The sequence below is a fragment of the Cyrtonyx montezumae genome, unplaced genomic scaffold, assembly GCF_038088225.1.
Source record: "Cyrtonyx montezumae isolate F1298 unplaced genomic scaffold, pur_monq_1.0 scaffold_25, whole genome shotgun sequence".
In the NCBI taxonomy this organism is placed as follows: Eukaryota; Metazoa; Chordata; class Aves; order Galliformes; family Odontophoridae; genus Cyrtonyx; species Cyrtonyx montezumae.
Window position 1 is genome coordinate 11,065,095 of NW_027071992.1, and position 18,312 is coordinate 11,083,406.

General features: G+C 35.9%; 1 protein-coding gene across 1 annotated transcript in view; it reads left to right on the forward strand.

The window, feature by feature from the left end:
- Window positions 1–15,385, forward strand: part of TTC33 (tetratricopeptide repeat domain 33) — a 37,308-nt gene extending 21,923 nt beyond the window's left edge. Inside the window, exons 3-4 of the mRNA XM_065739956.1 lie at window positions 8,868–8,999; window positions 15,016–15,385. Of these exons, the coding sequence (XP_065596028.1) occupies window positions 8,868–8,999; window positions 15,016–15,366 (483 nt within the window). The 3' untranslated portion in view covers window positions 15,367–15,385. The remainder of the gene's footprint in view (window positions 1–8,867; window positions 9,000–15,015) is intronic.
- The last annotated feature ends 2,927 nt before the right edge of the window (window positions 15,386–18,312 follow it).

The window sequence follows — 18,312 nt, forward strand, 5'->3', positions numbered from 1 at the left end:
GTTGGAGACTTCTTAAGTTTGTTAAGGTCCCTTTCAACCTAAGCCTCTCTGTGATTAATTTGAATTATGTTGGTATTAAGATTCAGAAAATTTTACTTGAAACTGCAGATATTTTTCTAGTACAGTTCACTCATTCTGTATCTTAAAGGATGCAGAGAGAGTGGGCATTTGTTTTCCCTACTTTTTCATTGGACTAGACTTGTACTCAATAATTTCTTCTAACTTTTATCTAATAAATATCAATGTGTTTCTTCACATGTATGTTGTTCAAACCTTGTAGGAGCTCTATATCTCCATAACTTGGGTGCACTTTGGATCAGGTTTGCATTTCTTTTAGATACTATACCATTTACAGATCTTCTGTATGATTTAAGTTCTAAATTCCTATGTAATTCTGCATTTATATGATGCCATAACATCTTAAAAAGTGTAAAGCTCCATTAAATACTTACTCATACTTTAATACCTTTACAACAATGCTAGCTTAAGTGAAAGACCTGTCTAGTCTTGTATCTTGACCACATTTAATAGGGAATGTCTTGGCAAAAGTCATATAAATGGCAGGAGCAATACTTTTTCCAGCCTCCAGCAATCTTTGGATGTGGGAATTCTTTGTGTTTAGAAGTGCTTAAATGATTTTATTCTTCAGCATTTGTCTCATCACTTTCTGATCTCATGTAAAGTTTTAGCATTCACGAAACTATGTGGTAAGGAGTTCCAAATCTTAATTATGTACTGCATTAAGAATTACTTTCTTTTGTTTATTTTGAACTTTCCTCTTGATAGATTTACGTTTTGACCTTCAGTCTTCTGTTGAAGGAGACTGTATAATAAAATTCTGCTTCAGTTAGCAGTTTTCAGTGCAGCTGTGAATGTTGTTAACATAGTTCTTCATTTGTGCATTATCTTTTTTATTCCCCCAGTAAAGATATTCCTTTAAGGTGTGAACCCATATATTGTTGTTTTTTTTAATAATAAAAATGTAACTGTTATTTTAAAAAAGCAGATACCTAGAAGAATTTCTTCTAGTGTGGGTAGAAATGGTTTGAGTGCTCTGATGGTGTTTCCTTCAAGAAGGATGTTTTCGTACTAGTGATTATTTTGCAATTTGAATTTCTTATAAAAATATTTTCACATTGTAGATAAGAGGAGAATAAGGAATTGCTAGCTCATCAGGGTTTGGACTTGTGTGCTGTGTAACCTTTGCAAACAAATGCTTACCACAGCATCATTCAGTTAGTACTATAGCTGCAAAACATGATATTGGTGTGGTTGTGTACTTGTCACACTCAGTCCTGGTTCTTCAGCTAAATGGACATGGTATCTGTAGGTGACTTGGTGGAAGAGGGCACTTAGCCTTTTAGCTCACCAGGAAGGACTCAGAAATCAGCTGAATGACTGATTTGGTTTTGTAAAATTTCTTCACTTATCTTAATGACACTATTGGAGAGGAGCTAAACCTGAAAGAATAACATGGATATAAGCCAGCAACATGCACTTGCAGTCCAGAAAGCTGACTGTATCCTGGGCTTGCATCAAAAGAAGCATGGCCAGGAGGGCGAGGGAGGTGATCATGCCCCTATGCTCTGTACCGATGAGGCCTCACCTGGAGTCCTCAGTCCAGGTATGGAATCCTCTGTACATGAGAGACATAGACCTCTTGGAGCACATCTGAAGAAGGGCCACAAAAATGTTAAAGAGGTGGAACACTTCCCCTGCAAGGACAGGACAGACTGAGAGAACTGGGGCTGTTCAGCTAGGAGAAGGCTTCACAGAGACCTGATAGTGGACTTTCAGCCTCAAAAGGGGAGCTACAGGAATGAAGGGGGCAGACACTTTAGCAGGTTTTGTGGTGATTGAACAAGGGGAAATGGTTTCAAATTTAATTAGAGGAGATTTATGTTGGAACAGCTTGCCTAGAGAGGTGATGGACACATCATCCCTAAAGACTTTCAAGGTCAGTCTGGACCAGGCTCTGAACAACCTGATTTATCTGTAAATGATAAATGTTCGCTGCAGGGGAGTTGGACTACATGGCCTATAAAGGTCCCTTACAACTCTAAGGATTCTGTGATTCTGCAATTCTAATAAGGAAATCCAGATTTTTACTTTCAACGTGAACTTTGCTCCCTTTGCTGAAGAAGGGAGAACAGCTGTGAAGTTTTCACTGTTTCTCTTTGGATTCACTTTTTGTTGTTCCATAATACATTCTTATTCGTGGTGCAGTAGAAGATGAATTTATGTAAAATCATGTACTTCATAAAGTCATTTCTTATATCTTTTTAAACAGATTCTATTTTGATCATTAAATCAGCAGCATTTCTTTAGTACGCAGTAGTAACTGTTACGGATGTTATTTGTGGTATGACTTATGCTTACTGGAAGCTGATTAGTATAAGGTGTAATTTGATATCTTTTCTACTTTTAATGCTCTGATGTGAGCTGTAAAAATCCACTTTTGCCAAAATAGGAATACTTAAATCATTCAAAAAAATACTGTGGTTAATATTTAGATGATACAGTCTTCTGACTGAATATTTTCTTCCTATCCATCACACCAACACAAATACTGAAGCTATTACTGTGTAGCTAAATGGGAAAGTTTAGGTACCTCCAGATTTGGAAGAACACCAATTTCTACAAGGGCTTGACCAGTACTGAGGTCAATAGTACAGGCCTATGAAATCCACCAGTCTTGGTGCGAGTCATATAGTTGAGGAGGTGATTCATGTTAAGAGTAACTTTTCACTGCATGCAGAGGTTTTTTATAGTCTCTACTCATTTTCTGTCAGTGAAGAAAAATTTCCCTGTGAAGTCATGTTTTTTTGACATTTAATGTAGGATGGAAGGTTGTGGATGGGCTTCAAGATCTATGTATTCAGTAAGGCTTATAAAGACAATTTTAGCATGGATTATTTAGCAGTTTTGCAGTTCATCAGTATTTGCTTTATCAGCAGTGAAGTAACATTTTATATACTCTGTTAATATGCAGCTCAGGAAAATAAGCTAGTGACATAGTAGGAATCTGTAAATATTTATGGAAAGGATTAAAAGATCTGTATTCTCACTGATGTGGGACAAACGTCTTTCCTAATTTCTGAAGAGCGGAAATAGTGTTTAAAGTTTTCAGTTGTCAGTGACAGTTTGTAATAAGTGCATTTCCAGAAAATCATATGAGATCTGTGGAGTTGCTCAACTCAGTCTTGGTTCAAAACCCATGAAAGCTGATGAGTTTCATTTCATTGCTCTCAGCTACTCTTTGATCTCTTAAATTAAAAGTGGTGATTATAATGTGTAGAGAAGTTAGGGGTGCACATACTCTTTTTTTTTAAGCAAAATGTTTCAGCTTCATCTTCCCTTACCAGTTTTAACTGCTCGCCTGTTGAGAATGGATGGCATATGAATGTTTATGCGAGCAGCAGCTCATTTTTGTACTATTATTATTTAAATACTTTGAAAAAAAAACAAACAAAAACACATCTCCTATTATTCATTCTGATATTAGATCAGTAGCATTATGTTCAGAGGAGTGTAGGAAGCTCATCTATATTAATTCAGTCTTTAAGAAATTAGTTGTGGCTTAAATTCTTAAATATCCAGTGCATTATTTCATTGCTACTTTGAATGATAAAAAGTCATAAAATATGAAGGAGTTGTATGAATTAGGGTCTGAACCTTTGTACAGTGGACCAAACAGGACTCTTTCCTGAAGGAAGAGAGATATCAAAGGGCAGGTAGGATTCCAGAGAATTCACCTGGCTAATGTTCATCCAGTGATACTTGTACTGCAGAGATCTCAGAAAACAGATTGTCAAACATGCCACGCCACTACGACAGCATTCCTGCTGTTCTTTGGGATACTGAATCTACGTGGTTTAGTTCTGGGGAGAGAGGAGAAGCAGGGATCTATGGTTGTTGTTGGTTTTTTTTCCCATAACTTAATACATTCTTAAAGGTATCTCAAATTATACAATACAGTTGTTTTTAGATATTTGTAGAAATTAGTGAGTGCAAATGAAAACAACAACAAAAAAGGAGTTCTTCCAATTTAGTAAGCTTTTTGGCTGTTTATCAGCTGCCTGATCTACTTTCTATACAACACAGCGTCCTCAATTTGCATTCAGGGAACAGGATCATGATTTCAGCTGCATATCTCTTTGATAGTCCAAGTTCATTATTTAAATCATTCCAACCCCTGTTCTTAAGGATTAAGAAATCCATTGCTCAGTGAAGAAATAATTTCAACTTCCACTCATCTCTCTTCATACATCAAAAATTGATAAGCTTCCTCAGAAATGGACAGATTTCATAATCCCTAGTTTAGGTTACAACAGATCAGCTAATAGTGCTGGTTTGTATCTAGTAGATAACATGATCATTAGTAATTATATGTTTAAGTGACAGGATATGAAATTTAGATTAATACAAGGTCTGTATGTCTGTCAGTTAGTTGGAAACAGACTTGATGGTAAGGGATCGGTTTGTGGCTACGAGTTGGAGGGTGACTGCTGCCCACCTGCCCATGACAAAATGCAGAAAGAAAAAATAAGAGAGATGTAGATATTTTTTCCTGGCTCCATGGGATTCTATTTGCTGTATCAGACCTTTGGCTCACTGACTTCTACAGTCAGTGAACTCATCCCTGGAGGTATTGTACATGAAGTTGGATGGGACCAAGGGCAGCATGATCTAGTGGGTGGCAACCCCTGCCCACAGCAGGGGTTTGGGACAAGATGATCTTTAATGTCTTTTCCAACCCAAATGTCCAGATTCTGTGAACTCAGTGTAGGTATGAATGAACTGAATTTAACACGGTCTTCTGACAGAGTCTTAAGATGCTCTTTTCACGTGATTGACTGAAATTCTGCTACCAACAAGTATTGAGATCTGTTGTTTTTAAAATGGTATTACTGTACACTTCTGTGGATAGCAAAAAAAAAAAAAAAGACTAGAAGTTTACCAATTAAAACAATAATTACTTCAAAGCAAAATAGTACTTCTTGCTACAGCGCAAATACAGTGCCTGTGTAAGGTTAAGAGGAAGGAGATTGACTGAGGGGGTTACAGCATAGCATTGGCTTGTGAACTTGGAAGTTCTTGTGGTTTTGAACTGCGTTTAGTCTGAGCAGCAGTAGATGAAATTCAGTAAGGGAATTACTGAAATCTTCACGTGTTCTCTAACAATATTGTAGCTGTATCTGTTACACTGACTTGAGAGAATTGTGTTTTTATATTTTTATATATTTGTAGTTTTCTTGAAATGTCTCATATTAACCAGTTTGTGATTTAAAGTAATTATGTAATGTTCTAACGTTACCTCCACTGTGCAAACTAGTAAACTGATAAATATTTCAGTATTTCAAATAGGTTGGTTTATTTCACTCGTGAAGATAAAGACTTCACAGGTAGACATCTGTATATGATATAAACTTCACAATAACTAGAAATTAAATGAAATATGGGATAAGATTACTTAACAGTGAAATTTGAGTACCGTCTTGCTAATGAAATTTGCAAAGAAAATTCATACAAGAAATTAGAGCAACAGAAATAGAACAGAATCTTATGGAGTCAGCTCTTAACAGTAACGTTTATAAGCAAATATATCTTCATCCTCACTTTGCAGGTAGGTGATTCTGGCAAAATAGCCCTTTCCTGTCATAGCTTGCTTCAAAATAAAGGTCTGTTTTGCTGATAGGTTTGCCCCTTCATGGAGGTTTTTCTTAGCATAACTGTGGTGAGTAAAAGCTTGGTATCTTCATTCTCTCAAATGAAGGGTTATATTGGTGCATTTTTCTGCGAAATACATAGTTCCTCTGAAGAACCATGCTATTTGTATGTGCAACTGAATTTGTGAAAGGGTAAAGACCCATTTTAAATACTTTCTGACTAGTCTTACTTATTTTAACACTTTGTTACTTCTTAAAATAATGCTTGTATGTTTCACTAGTAATGAGTTTTTATGAGTTTTTGTGGCAGTGACTAGCAAAGGGTGACACTTACTGTCAAAAAAATTCCCACCATTGAAATAGTTTGAGTATAACTTGAACCAAAAGTGATTACATGAAATTGCTGTTAATATATTCTAAGTGTTTGGATTCCAACAAGAATTCCCAACAAGGCACATTCTCCACAGAAGGAGTTCCTTCTGAAAGAAATCCAACCAAATCAAAGAGTGCTTATTTTGGAGGTAGCCTTTTGGGGGAGACTTCTGTTTATTCAGTTTTCTTCAGAAGAATTATTTCTAAACAGTAAAGTTAAATGTCCAAGTATAACCAAGTGTCTTAAAATATTGCAAATGATGGTAACAATGAAGAGATAAAATTAAGAGAGAAGATTAGCAGCAAACATCAGTAGAGGATACTGTCAGGAGTAAGGACTGATAATGGTTGACAGATTCCTGTTTCAGTTGCACATCCGAAGGAACAAATCAAATGATCATAGGTCATCTCAAGTATTTCAGGCATGTGGACTGGAATGAATGAAGGCTAGAAACATAATGATGAGAAGCAGAAAAGTAGTACATTACGATAATATCATGTTTAACCAACTTGGTGTGACTTATTAAAAGAAAAGAGATAAATAAAAGGAACCAAAGGATAATGATTGTTAAAATGGCAATAAAGTGAATTTGTGTGTAGTCTGTTTTATTAAAGTGCTCATAATGTTACAGCTGGAGTAACCCAGAACAAAGCTGAACACATTCAGGTCTGCCATTCCACGTTCATTTTGATGGACTTTTTGCTTGAAAATAAAATTGCATGAAAATAATCTGCATTAAGGTTATTTATTCATAATGATTGGTAAGTATAGCTGTGTCTCTTTATTAGTAACTGAAAACACTTCTTGTGCTGGATTGTTAATTTGAAAATTCAAATTAATTTTTAGTAATTTGAAAAACTGATGCCATAGTTGCTACTAGTGCAGTGTTTACCATCATGATTTGGAAAAGCACTTTTAAAGCAGCTATCTAAATTAATGCACACAGCAGTTTAAAACAAGTGGAAGTGGAGTAATTGGCTTGCATTATTATTAGTAAGGTCGTAGTTCAGTAGACAAGGCAGTTGTAATTCATTCAAAACTACAAAATATATCCTCTATTTATAATGATGTTTTGGAGTTGTTGCAGAAGAAAGTATGTATAAGAAATACTGAATACTCTGAGATATATAAGATTGTTCAAGTAGTTATATACTTGAGTTTGTCTTCTACTACAAGAATAAATGCATTAAGAGGTTAATGTAAAAGCCAATTGAGAGGGGCAGAATCACTTAGTCTTGGTGGGATTTGCACCTCTCTGCTACTAACAGTTTGACTTAATCCATGGATCTGCTTCAGACAGAAGATCCAAACAAAAAGGCAGTTGAACCAAGTCTTGGAAAAATACATAGTACTCATTGCAATTATTATTATTATTTTCTGAGAAAGTGTTGGTATTGATAGCTGTTAAGGGAAAAGAAGAAAATGGCATGACATGACTTACAGCTATGAGGGGGCGTACCTAAAATTTTTTAGGTGCTTCTGAATTCCAGCATGTAGCCTGTTGACTTAAAGTGAAACCAATTTTAGGTATTTTAAAATTCCAGTGTGTAAACTGTTGAATTAAAGTGAAACCATACCGCAGCTATTCTCAGAAAACGTCTTCTTAAAACACCAGAGGTATGGATCCAAAGGCTTTATTGGAGATTTAGTTCAGTATCTTTCTTGCATGCACAGTTATTTTTCCACGATAAAGCTATTTTACTGTAGCTGCCCTAATGCTGTGCAAGTACTTTATGAATTAATTAATATTAATTCAAGATAGTTGAATTTGAATCTGCATCTAGATCACATTCATATTTGTCTAATATGCTACAGGATAGAAAGGTTAAATGCATTTTATGCTTGAGCAGCAGTGCTGTTGTGTTTGACATTTATCATGCTTGAGGGTTGACCAGTTGGGAAGAAAACGGTTAGCCACACATGAGTCTTACTTGTGTGGTTAACATTTCCATCATACTGCTGGAATGTAGTTGTCATTGTTTCTTGCACTGTTATCTATCACCATAGCATGCGGGTGTCTGAAATCATGATCTCAGAGTGATGCAGGTCTTCAGGTAACATGCCAATCTCATGGAGGTCTTGGAAAAACAAGACAAGCTTTGAGCCACGTTACGTGTTGTTAGCTATGATTTATAGGCTAAGTTATGAAGATTCAATGCAAGGGATAGAATACTTTAGTAACAGGCTCATAGTAAGCTGTAGTACTCAGTAAAAGTGATTTCCGTGTTCAGAAACAACTATTTTATATATTTTCTTTTGTAGATGACTTCATATCTAAGTAAAGCATCCTTCAGTAGCAAGCTTTATCTCAAGTATTACATTTTTACAGTTGTTTTACTTTTGTTTTCATGCTGATTACCATTTTTTTCCATAATTTTATCATGCTCACTGTAACTTTACTGGGTAGATTTCATTTTTCTATTAAAAAGAAAAAATAAAACTCAAGAGTTTTGCAGCAGTTCTTGCTTATTTATTGTGCTTAATTCTCAATGTTTTCCCATCATGTAATGCCACAATTCTGTTACTCTTTTACTGAGCGTGGGATTTGTAGGGAGGGAGAGGGGATGCCTTCAGAAGCAATTAATCTATTTCTGGATAATTGCTAAAACAGTTCAGATGAAATCATACTGTAGCATGCCTGTTTCTTTCCGTGAGCTATGGAGCAAGTATAGGTGCGATAGGCAGCTGACTTTTAAACTGAGAAGGTGAGATGAAATTGTCTTTAATACAGGATAGATGGTGGTTACCTGAGTAATGCCAGGGCCAGAGAACTTAATTCTCTTTTCAGTTTGCTTATTCTTATTCCTTGTTTTTTTCTGCCACAGGTCCTGATGTCTTTACACGAAATGTTCCCAGCAGTGCATGCAGCAGAAATGGCTGTTCAGAGAAACCCACGTTCCTGGGATGCCTGGCAGACACTGGGACGTGCCCAGCTTGGATTAGGAGAGATAGCACTGGTAGGAAAATATACAACACTGACATGTTAAAATTGCAAACTACATCCTCTGAAATGTGTGTGAGAGAGTGAAAATACAGAAGTATCAAGGCAGTTGCATGCTTGCTGTTAGTCAGCAGTATGCCCTCTATTTGGTTGTTTATCACAAGTGCTTCCTGTGTGGTTTTGCTGCTAGACTTGTGTAAGACCTGCCTAGCTCAAAGCTTTTTGTATCATGTGCTGTGTTTTAGTGCTGGCTTTATGCAGCAGAATAATCACGATGACATAACTGCATAGGCTACATTCTAGATGCTGTGTTGCTACAATACAGCACAACCATGCTTTGAAGCATAACTGCATAGGCTACATTCTAGATGCTGTGTTGCTACAATACAGCACAACCATGCTTTGAAGCTGAAAGTTGTGTGAAGTCCCAGGTGATACCCATCCTCAGTTTTATACATGGCTGCTAGAAGATATCTCATTTTTCTAGCTCCTGCTTCCTTGCTTCAAATGCAGCAAACCACGAGTGAACTTCCACATATTCCTTTGGCTCAGTAACTCCTTATGAAAGGTGAAATTGATTCTCTTGCTAATAAGAGAATAAAAAGGCTGAGATGCTTTGCAGTAGCTGGAGTGCATCTTTTCTCTGGCTCCAGCTATATGCTGTGGTGCTGTACTGTGCACATTAAGTGATACAGAAGAAACATCCCTCACATCAAATCACCCACAGTCTGCAAGTCATCCAACTCTGAATAGCTTTCTGCATGTTGAAGTGTGGAAACACAGTGAGTGAGCTTTTTAGTCCAGATATGTTCACAAAAGTCGATTAGAAAAATAATCCATAAAGGACTCTCAGATAAAAACAAAATAAAGCCAGATTTTTTTTTTATTTTTATTAGCTATGTTCTGGTTTTATAGGCATAAATAATGTCATTAGAGTATTTCTGAAAAGTTGCAATGTTTGAGTTGAAAAATTTTCAGGCATAAAGAATAGTTACGATTTTCTTTGAGTCAGGCTAACAAATCACAGAGAACATGATTTGTTTTTAAACTACAGTAAGGAACAGTATTTGAAAGGAGAAGAAAGAAAAAAAAGTCTATCCCAAAACTTGAGAATAATGTAAAATAGAAGCTGAGTGTTGCACTTATGTGTGTAGTGTTCTACCTTCTGTTGTCACAGTATCAAAACATGGAATATTTAGTATAAATCCGTATGTATCTGCATCATGTCAAATAACTGGTGACATCCCATTGCTTTTCTGTTGTGGAAGGCAAGGGCAGATGGTCTGTCATGTCTACATTAACAATCTATAAATCCTCTTTTCTTTTCAATGCCTAAAATTGCCACTGTAAATTATGTCTGAGATTTTAAATACATTAGTCTGAGGAAATTCGAAGTTATTTCCTGCAAGAATCCCAGGTAGCTGATGCTGCTTATTTTATAAAAAATAAAAATAAAAATGCTACAAGCACAGCAATGAAAATTACAGATATACTCATGTTAGTTACACCAGCAGGTCTGCACATAAGGCCATGGAAGCTTCAGCTGCATTAACTAGTTGTATCACTCCAACAAGAGCAGATATCTTTATTAATTAGAGCTGGGGACTTAATATTCATGCTGTGTTCACTTTGTTTTAATTCAGACTAGCTCTACTTATAGAATTTCAGGGGGTTTCTTGGAGTGCAACATAGAATTTAACCAGAAGGGTTGTCTGACTCCTCAGTGCTAACCAAAGCATCTTAGTTTGGAACAATCAGAGATTTGCATCAAAGCACATTGTGAATCTGAAGTAAAGCACCATTATAATTACACTGTGTTGACAGTGAGGTGGAGTTTAACCAACCAGGATTTGACTGACAGGGAGGCTAAGTAATTTTTGCATTCCAAATGCTGTCGTCTCTCTGTTGTCAGAGCAGGGAGCCTGGTGGTTGGTAACCTACTGTTGGCATCTCCAGTGCTTTAACATGGGACACTTTTTGCTTTTTGGTATGTTTAAGGCATACTGAATTGGCTTCTCGAATTGGCTTCTAATGAGAGTGCTCTCAGATACAGAGAATAGCATTGGGAATTATTACAAACTTCAGATAATGTGCACTATTTTCAGACAGGAATTTTTAAGGAATCTTAACAAAAAGACTGGAGAAGTCTTACAAGAGTAAATAATTTCTTAAGTATTGAAATTATGGAGACTTCTTGAACAAATTGTCTATTGTAATTATTCTCTTCCCATTAGCCTTTCATTACCATGATATTCTCATCTTTCACTGCTTTGTATTTTTTACAAAGGGCTAATAAAGTATGAATGTCGGTGCTTTTAGTACTCTCTGAAATTTAGAAACTCCTGCCTTTCTCAAGAGCAGCTTCACTGCTTTATTGTTTCAGTTCTCTTTCTCAGTTCTCTTTCATTTTGGACTAACATGAAATTAAAATATTTAACTACACTGCTGTGATAGTTTTCAGTGCAACATAATGTGTAGATTATTTCTACAGTTTTAAGCACATTGATAGAATGTTCAGTATATTAGTATAGTCAGTACTCATGTGCACAAAGGAAAATCAAGAACTGATTTTTATTTTCAGTTCGTAAACCAGAAGAGCGCTGCAATTTAGAAAATAGATATTTGATTCATATTTTTGGCCTAGAATTTCTTGTAGTTTAATCTGAAGTGTGAAGCAAAAACTAAAATACACCAATTTCATCAGGTTTTGATAAAAGACATTTCTATAGGGAGATAAAAAAAAAAAAGAAAGCACAGCCATACTTCTTGTTCTGCTGAACAGAACTACATGCCAGCCACATACATGTTCTATTGACCAGAATTTGGGAAGTACTAAGCTAAAATTTGAGAGAAAACACTTTGTCAGATGAAAAAGAATTCTGTTGAATTCTTTTCAGTAGCTTTAAACAGTCTTTCTCAAGAGTAGGTACCACTCAGGTAGGTACGTAGGTAACGTATTTGTAATGCATGAAAGTGCCTTCTACTGAGAGCTGATTTTTACTTTCAGTTCGTAAAGCAGAAGAGCAAACAAGTTTCTGAGAGTTTAAATGCACTTTCAGCTGTATTCCCAGCAGGTCACAAAATCACAGGACTGTAGGGGTTGGAAGGGACCTCTAGAGATCACTGAGTCCAACCCCCTGCCAAAGCAGCTCCCTAGCCCAGGCTGCACAGGTAGGCGTCCAGGCGGGTCTGGAACGTCTCCAGAGAAGGAGACTCCACCACCTCTCTGTGCAGCTGTGCCACTGCTCCGTCACTGCACTGGGAAGAAATTCCCATGCACATTTGTGCCAAACTTCCTATGCATCAATCTGTGGCCATTTCCCCTCGTCCTATCACCATACAGTGCTGAGAAGAGTCCAGCCTCGTCCCTTTGCCTCCTGCTCCTTAGGTATGTATAGACGCGGGTCTACATCCATTCTTGAGAACATGTCCTTTTTAGCATTAACATTTGGTAGGAGTCAAATGTGCTTAATGCTCAGATGGGATAGCTTTTTGTTCCCTTGATCAAAATGAATTATGCCTGTGTATGCAGTAGAACTTACTGTACAGATCTCTAAGGTAAAGCCAACCTAAGGCAGTTGCTTCCAAAGAGCTTGCCCCAGTCTCTCACTAAGATACTTCTGAATAAAATGGATTTATAAACTTAAGAACCGCAGGTAATGAGAAGTTCAGCTCAGTCTTGAATTCAGAATTATTATCTTTGCTGGAAATAATTTTTAATTAGAATATTTTGCTAAAAAGAAGAAATGATCAGAACAGAAATCTGCATAGAAAAATTTAGCCTGTTTGAAGTTGAAATAAAGACATTTGCTATTCAGATTAAATTATATAAACTGATGAAACTAGAGTGGATATAAATATCTGGAAGACTTGCATTTTTTGGGGTTTAAAGAAGAAGAATGTAATAAGGAAATTTATCAGTGTCTTTAATTATAGCAGAGATTTCTGTAAAAATGAGTTGTAGTCACTGTGAATAGCAGAAGATATAACAGACTTTAATGGAAATAAAATATTATATTCAATGTTGGGGAAAAAAGGTCCATCTGTAAGAGTTGTTACATAATAGAGAAATATTACTTAAAATTGTTGAGCAACTTTTAAAACAGGTCAGGTAGACTCTTGTCAGATGTAAAATAAAAACCTACTGTATGCCCTAGTGTCAGGTGTCAGTTGCATCATCTCCATCAGGAGAATGTAAAAGTGGTACTTCCTGAATTGATCCACGTAGATCATGATGGCTTTACTACAAGATAATCTCCTTTCAGCAGTGGTTCGTCATTACTAAAATGATTAATGGTATGTGAAATAGGAAAAAAAATCTGTGATTCTCAGAATATTTTTTCTAATAGACTTACAAAGATGATCGTTTTCAATTATGTTTCTCAGGATGGCTTTCCAGCTTATTAAATATTCTGATATTAATGTTTTTTAATGATGTTGTTTAATGTGTATGTTAATACATAATATATTGTTATAAATATATTTATAATATTATATATATAATATATTTATATAAATACATAATATATTGTACATAAAATGATGTTTAATGTTGTTTAATATGTATGAACATAACTGTATAGAAAGGTTAACGTATCTGTATAGAAAGGTTTTAGTTAAGGGTTCTCTTCCTTGGAAAGCATAAAGGCAGATGGTGTTTGTTTATGTTATGTGCTTAACAGAAAAAAAAAAGAGCATTTATTGTTTACTTGTAGTTCATCTATCCCTGGAAATGAATGGGAGCAAAGTTGAATAAAGTGACACTTCTGCAAGAATTAAACTGCACTACACTTTCTGTTTAAAGTTCCAGCATGCTCCTATACTTGAGATCTGGCTGTGGACCAATTATAAAGTCTTTTTTCCTGGAACTGAAAAGCTGCCTAGTAAAACTGCAGCAACACTGATAGCACAGTCAGCATTTCATAAGATCTGATCTCTATCTGTTTCTGCTGAGTTCGTGCCATATGGTATTTGTATATTACTGTGTGCCAGGAGAAGAATGAACTGTCGATTTCTGTCAGTTCAGATGAAAAGTAGTCATTTTTCAAATTAATCTGCATTCCTTTTGTAATTATGAATGAACACGACATTTGATAATTGCTCATGTCTATGTAGTCGTTGTATGTAAATATTAACAGCAGTATAATCAGTAATTTTTCACCCCTTAGGTAGGCTTGTGTGCTTCATCATTGAAGAATTTGATCATTCAGGCTACTTCTGAAACTGGCCATAAAATCATAAATGTGAAATATTTATTCACATTATTTGGATTGTGTGAGATACGTATGTGCCTATGTGTATGTACCTATAAATCATAGTAGATTAACTCAGTTTTGACCTTTCCACTGTTATTATATGAGGGCTGCTGCAGAAGCAATGCCTTCTATTTCATGATATGCCTTCAGAGGTGGATGTTGGTGGCATGGCAGCTGAGGCTGAACCTTCCCTCCAATATCCCATTACATTTTGTTGCTGTGTGAGAGGGCACAGTCTTGACACAGCAGTGTCTGACATGGAAATGCACTTGATGCAGAGGGGTGTAATTTAATTCCTACATGCAGAAAAAATTGCACCCACTGACATTTATCAACACTTGTGAATATTTATGGTGGTTAAGAGCACAGTGATGTGGTGAGTGGCTCAGCAACGATGTCATCATAGTAACTGTGCAACAGTGTGTCACCTTGACTGGTACAGATTTTTGCAAGTGCAATAATTTTGGCTTCTACTTAATTACAGTATCATTTTTGATATATGACCTCTTGTTTGTACCTTTGTATACTTGGTCTGTTGATTGTGCTTTCACATTTTCAGACATTTGCATGCAGTGTTGTTTGGGGGATAATGCTGATATTGAACTCAGAGCTGAGGGAGAATATTCCTCTGAAGTCAGATTGTAATAAAATCATTTTTTGCTTTGCCTAAATGAGGCACACAGTTGTTTGTTTTGTTTTGTTTTCCCTGTAAATTTCTGTAATGAAATAGACAGGCTTCAACTCTCCAATTCCTCTTTCTTCCCTTTCTGTTTGCAGGCAATCCGGAGTTTTCAGGTATCCTTACACATCTTTCCAATGAACCCTGAAGTATGGAAGGAGGACCTTTCTTGGGCAAGAAAACTACATGAACAGCAGAAGGCAACAAAGTCCGAGGCAGTACAAGCACAGGCCAAAGGGAAAGAGATTGCACAAGCATCAATCCCAGACTATGACTTTGAAAGTGATGAAATTGTAGCAGTCTGTGCAGCCATTGCAGAGAAGGAGAAAGCTCTTTCAGAAGCTAAAACTGTCGTGATTGTGTCTGCTTCAGGCACAGTAGAGACCATCACTGAGAAAGAGAATTCCTCTTCAACTCCCGATGAGTCCATTTTTATCAGAGCCCGGTAGGGCAGCCCTGTGGATTGTCAGTACTGCTTCAAATGTCATTTATCACATTGGGTTTTGCTTTTTTAAGCAGTAGAGGAGCTTTCAAAAGTAAAAGATTAAAATTGTTTCTTTTATAAAGTGAAGAAGAGTTTTCAAGAGGAAATCCAAGATTTTATTTTGAAGATCTCGTTCACAAATGTATTGTTGAAACACATGACTACTGATCTTACCACATTTCATTATTTTACTTCATTTTTGAGTAACTAATGATCTGTTATTTAAAATGCAGAAGAAAAAGGGATTAAAAATATATATTTCAGTTCTTAATCATTATCATTATTTGTCTTCTAGCTATGGTGAACTGTTACCTGTTATCAGAAGCTTTTATTTTCATTGAGATTAATTTTCCTACGAGGAAGTTTTCTATGAAGCAGAGATGGACTTTTATTTTGTGTTTGTTGTGTCTGTGATAGACCAGGGATCTGATCTCTAGTCAAATGAAATTAGTAAAACCATTCATGCTGCTTTCACAGGTGAATGTTAAATACTTTAGATGAAGGGCAGTGCTATATCAAACAAGCACCTGAATGCTTAATTGTTCTTAAATGTTCCACCAGAAGAGTGGACTTTCAGCTTTTCTTATCTTAGTTGCCATACTACAAATACCACTGCAAGTAAAATGTTGTAAGTTGACATGTCTGCAGGATACTGTGTTTTACTTAGCCTTTCCTTTCTAAGTAAGGCTTACCTTATAAAGGGGATCACTTTTTCTTTTCACAGTTCTTGCAACCTGACAAATAAATTAGGGTGAACCAGTTTTTTTGGGGCATCATTGCATGAGTCTCCATTTTTATACTTTTTGGATTTTAGTTGCTGTGTTGGATATTCATACTGGAGACTTGTTTGCTTAGTCTTCTAATCTTTGATTAAGGAGAAGATGGCCACTGGTTTCTTATTAACTGTTCAGATAAACAAAATTAGACAGTTTCTCTGGTGTACTCTTTGCTAAGACTCTCTTTTTGTTGTCAGAGGAGACAGGATTGAGACAATAGCCTCCAGACTGAACTGGATGAAAGAGTCTACTGAAGAGTACTCAAAAATTCAGGACTGGGAACATACTTCCACCTAAGTTTTGTGATGTTTTGAATGAAGAAGATATTTCAAATAATACTGAAACCTTTTTAAATCTCTACGTCTTTAATACTTGATTTCTGTTTTCAGAATAACAAATTCTAAAGAAAATAATATTATTGTTGCCCAAGAAGCATGTGAATTTTGCAATAGAGTTTTACTGTAGAAAAGTCACCTAACTTCAGAGCATAGTTCAGTTGAATATTGCTAATTCTTAAGAGCACAGTTACATTTTTCGCTGAAATTAATTGTCCTGTTAAAAAACTTTATTGCTGTGTTCTTACATGACTAAGCTTTCATGACTAATTAGTTTTTGCAATTGTGGATTTTTTTTCAGATCTCTGTGCATGCACACGTATAATGTGCACTTTTTAGATTTAAATATCCAAAATAATTATAATTTCAGTGGCTATTAAAAAAAATGTGAGATGTGGCCATCCTGTGTTTTTGTTTGGTTGGTTCTGAAGTAAATTTTCAAATGCTTGTCGAATAGGTATTTGATTCCTGTTTTAAATGCTCTATTGTAGAATTTCTTCATCTTCTTTTTTTTTTTTTTCTGAACAAGTAATAAAATCTGTTCAATAATAGGAAGTGCTAGAAGAGTTTAACAGCTCTTTACAAAGAAGAGACATTCTCTGGAAAAGGAAATGTGCAAAAAAGCTGGCTCTAATAAAATAAATCTTTCTTTGCTTTCTGTAATTGTATCTGTGTTGTGTATTTACTCATATGGAAAGGACTCCCTTTCTCCTTGCAGCAGTCATTGTTATCACTGTTTCTGCTTTCATTGAAATGCTTTGCAAAACTACTGTTGACGTCGGTGGTGTTGGTCGAAGCTATGGGACTGCACATCTGTACCATCAGGCTCAACAGTTGTGTTGGGCTGGAGGTGTTCCCATTCCCAGTACTGTGTGTTTTTCATTCTGATGTTACTAGGTTATAAATTCTAGGTATTATCTTGTCAGTAAAATCTTGAAACAGCAGATAAATTGTTGTGAACATGTTACTCCTGGGGTGGTGGCTTTACTACTGACATTGCAACCTCTCTCTTTTTTTGTACAGCATGCCATATTTTGCATGTACAAAATTTTCTGGATCTGTTTGAATAAAATAATGACATCTCTGCTGTGTAGTGACGCCTGTTTATTCTTTAGGTTGTAACAAGAATAAGGGTTACCACTGACCACTTTAGATGCTACTCATATAACCAGTTGGCTTCTTCTGTCTGTGCTGGATGTGTTTAGTTGTAGATAAAAAAAAAAAAAAATCTGAAGAAAAATATTTAATAAAAGCCTAGTGGTAAGCTGTTTGACCATCTCAGGGGTATCAAAAAGAATGTGATTCAAAGGAGAAAGCCTTTGTTATCAAAAAGGGAAATACTACTACTTTACTAAACAAAATATATTGTTCATAATCATCACTAGCAGTCAATGGCTCCAGTAGCTTTTATATATTTGTCTTCCATATGAATCATGTATGAGGATGCTGAAGTGTAGCAAGGTGGTTAAAGAGGATAATACACATCGCTGAGGATTTAGATCTGATTTTTCCCTTTGAAAATTTTACATCTGGAAAGAAATATATAACATTCGTATGCCTTATTATCTTTGGATGAGTTGAATCAAGGTGCTTAATTAGTTCCATTGCCTACAAAAAAGAAGCTTGAAGTGGCTGCAAATACTGAAATGGTATTGCACCCCTTCAGATTGAGATAATTATCTTTTGAAAACTGAACACTATAGCTGTCTTGAAAGTAATGTCTCTTACCCTGTTCGCCCATGACTGCAGAAGCGGATGTTGATGATAATGGCAGTAGAGGTTGAATCTTCCCACCAAGGA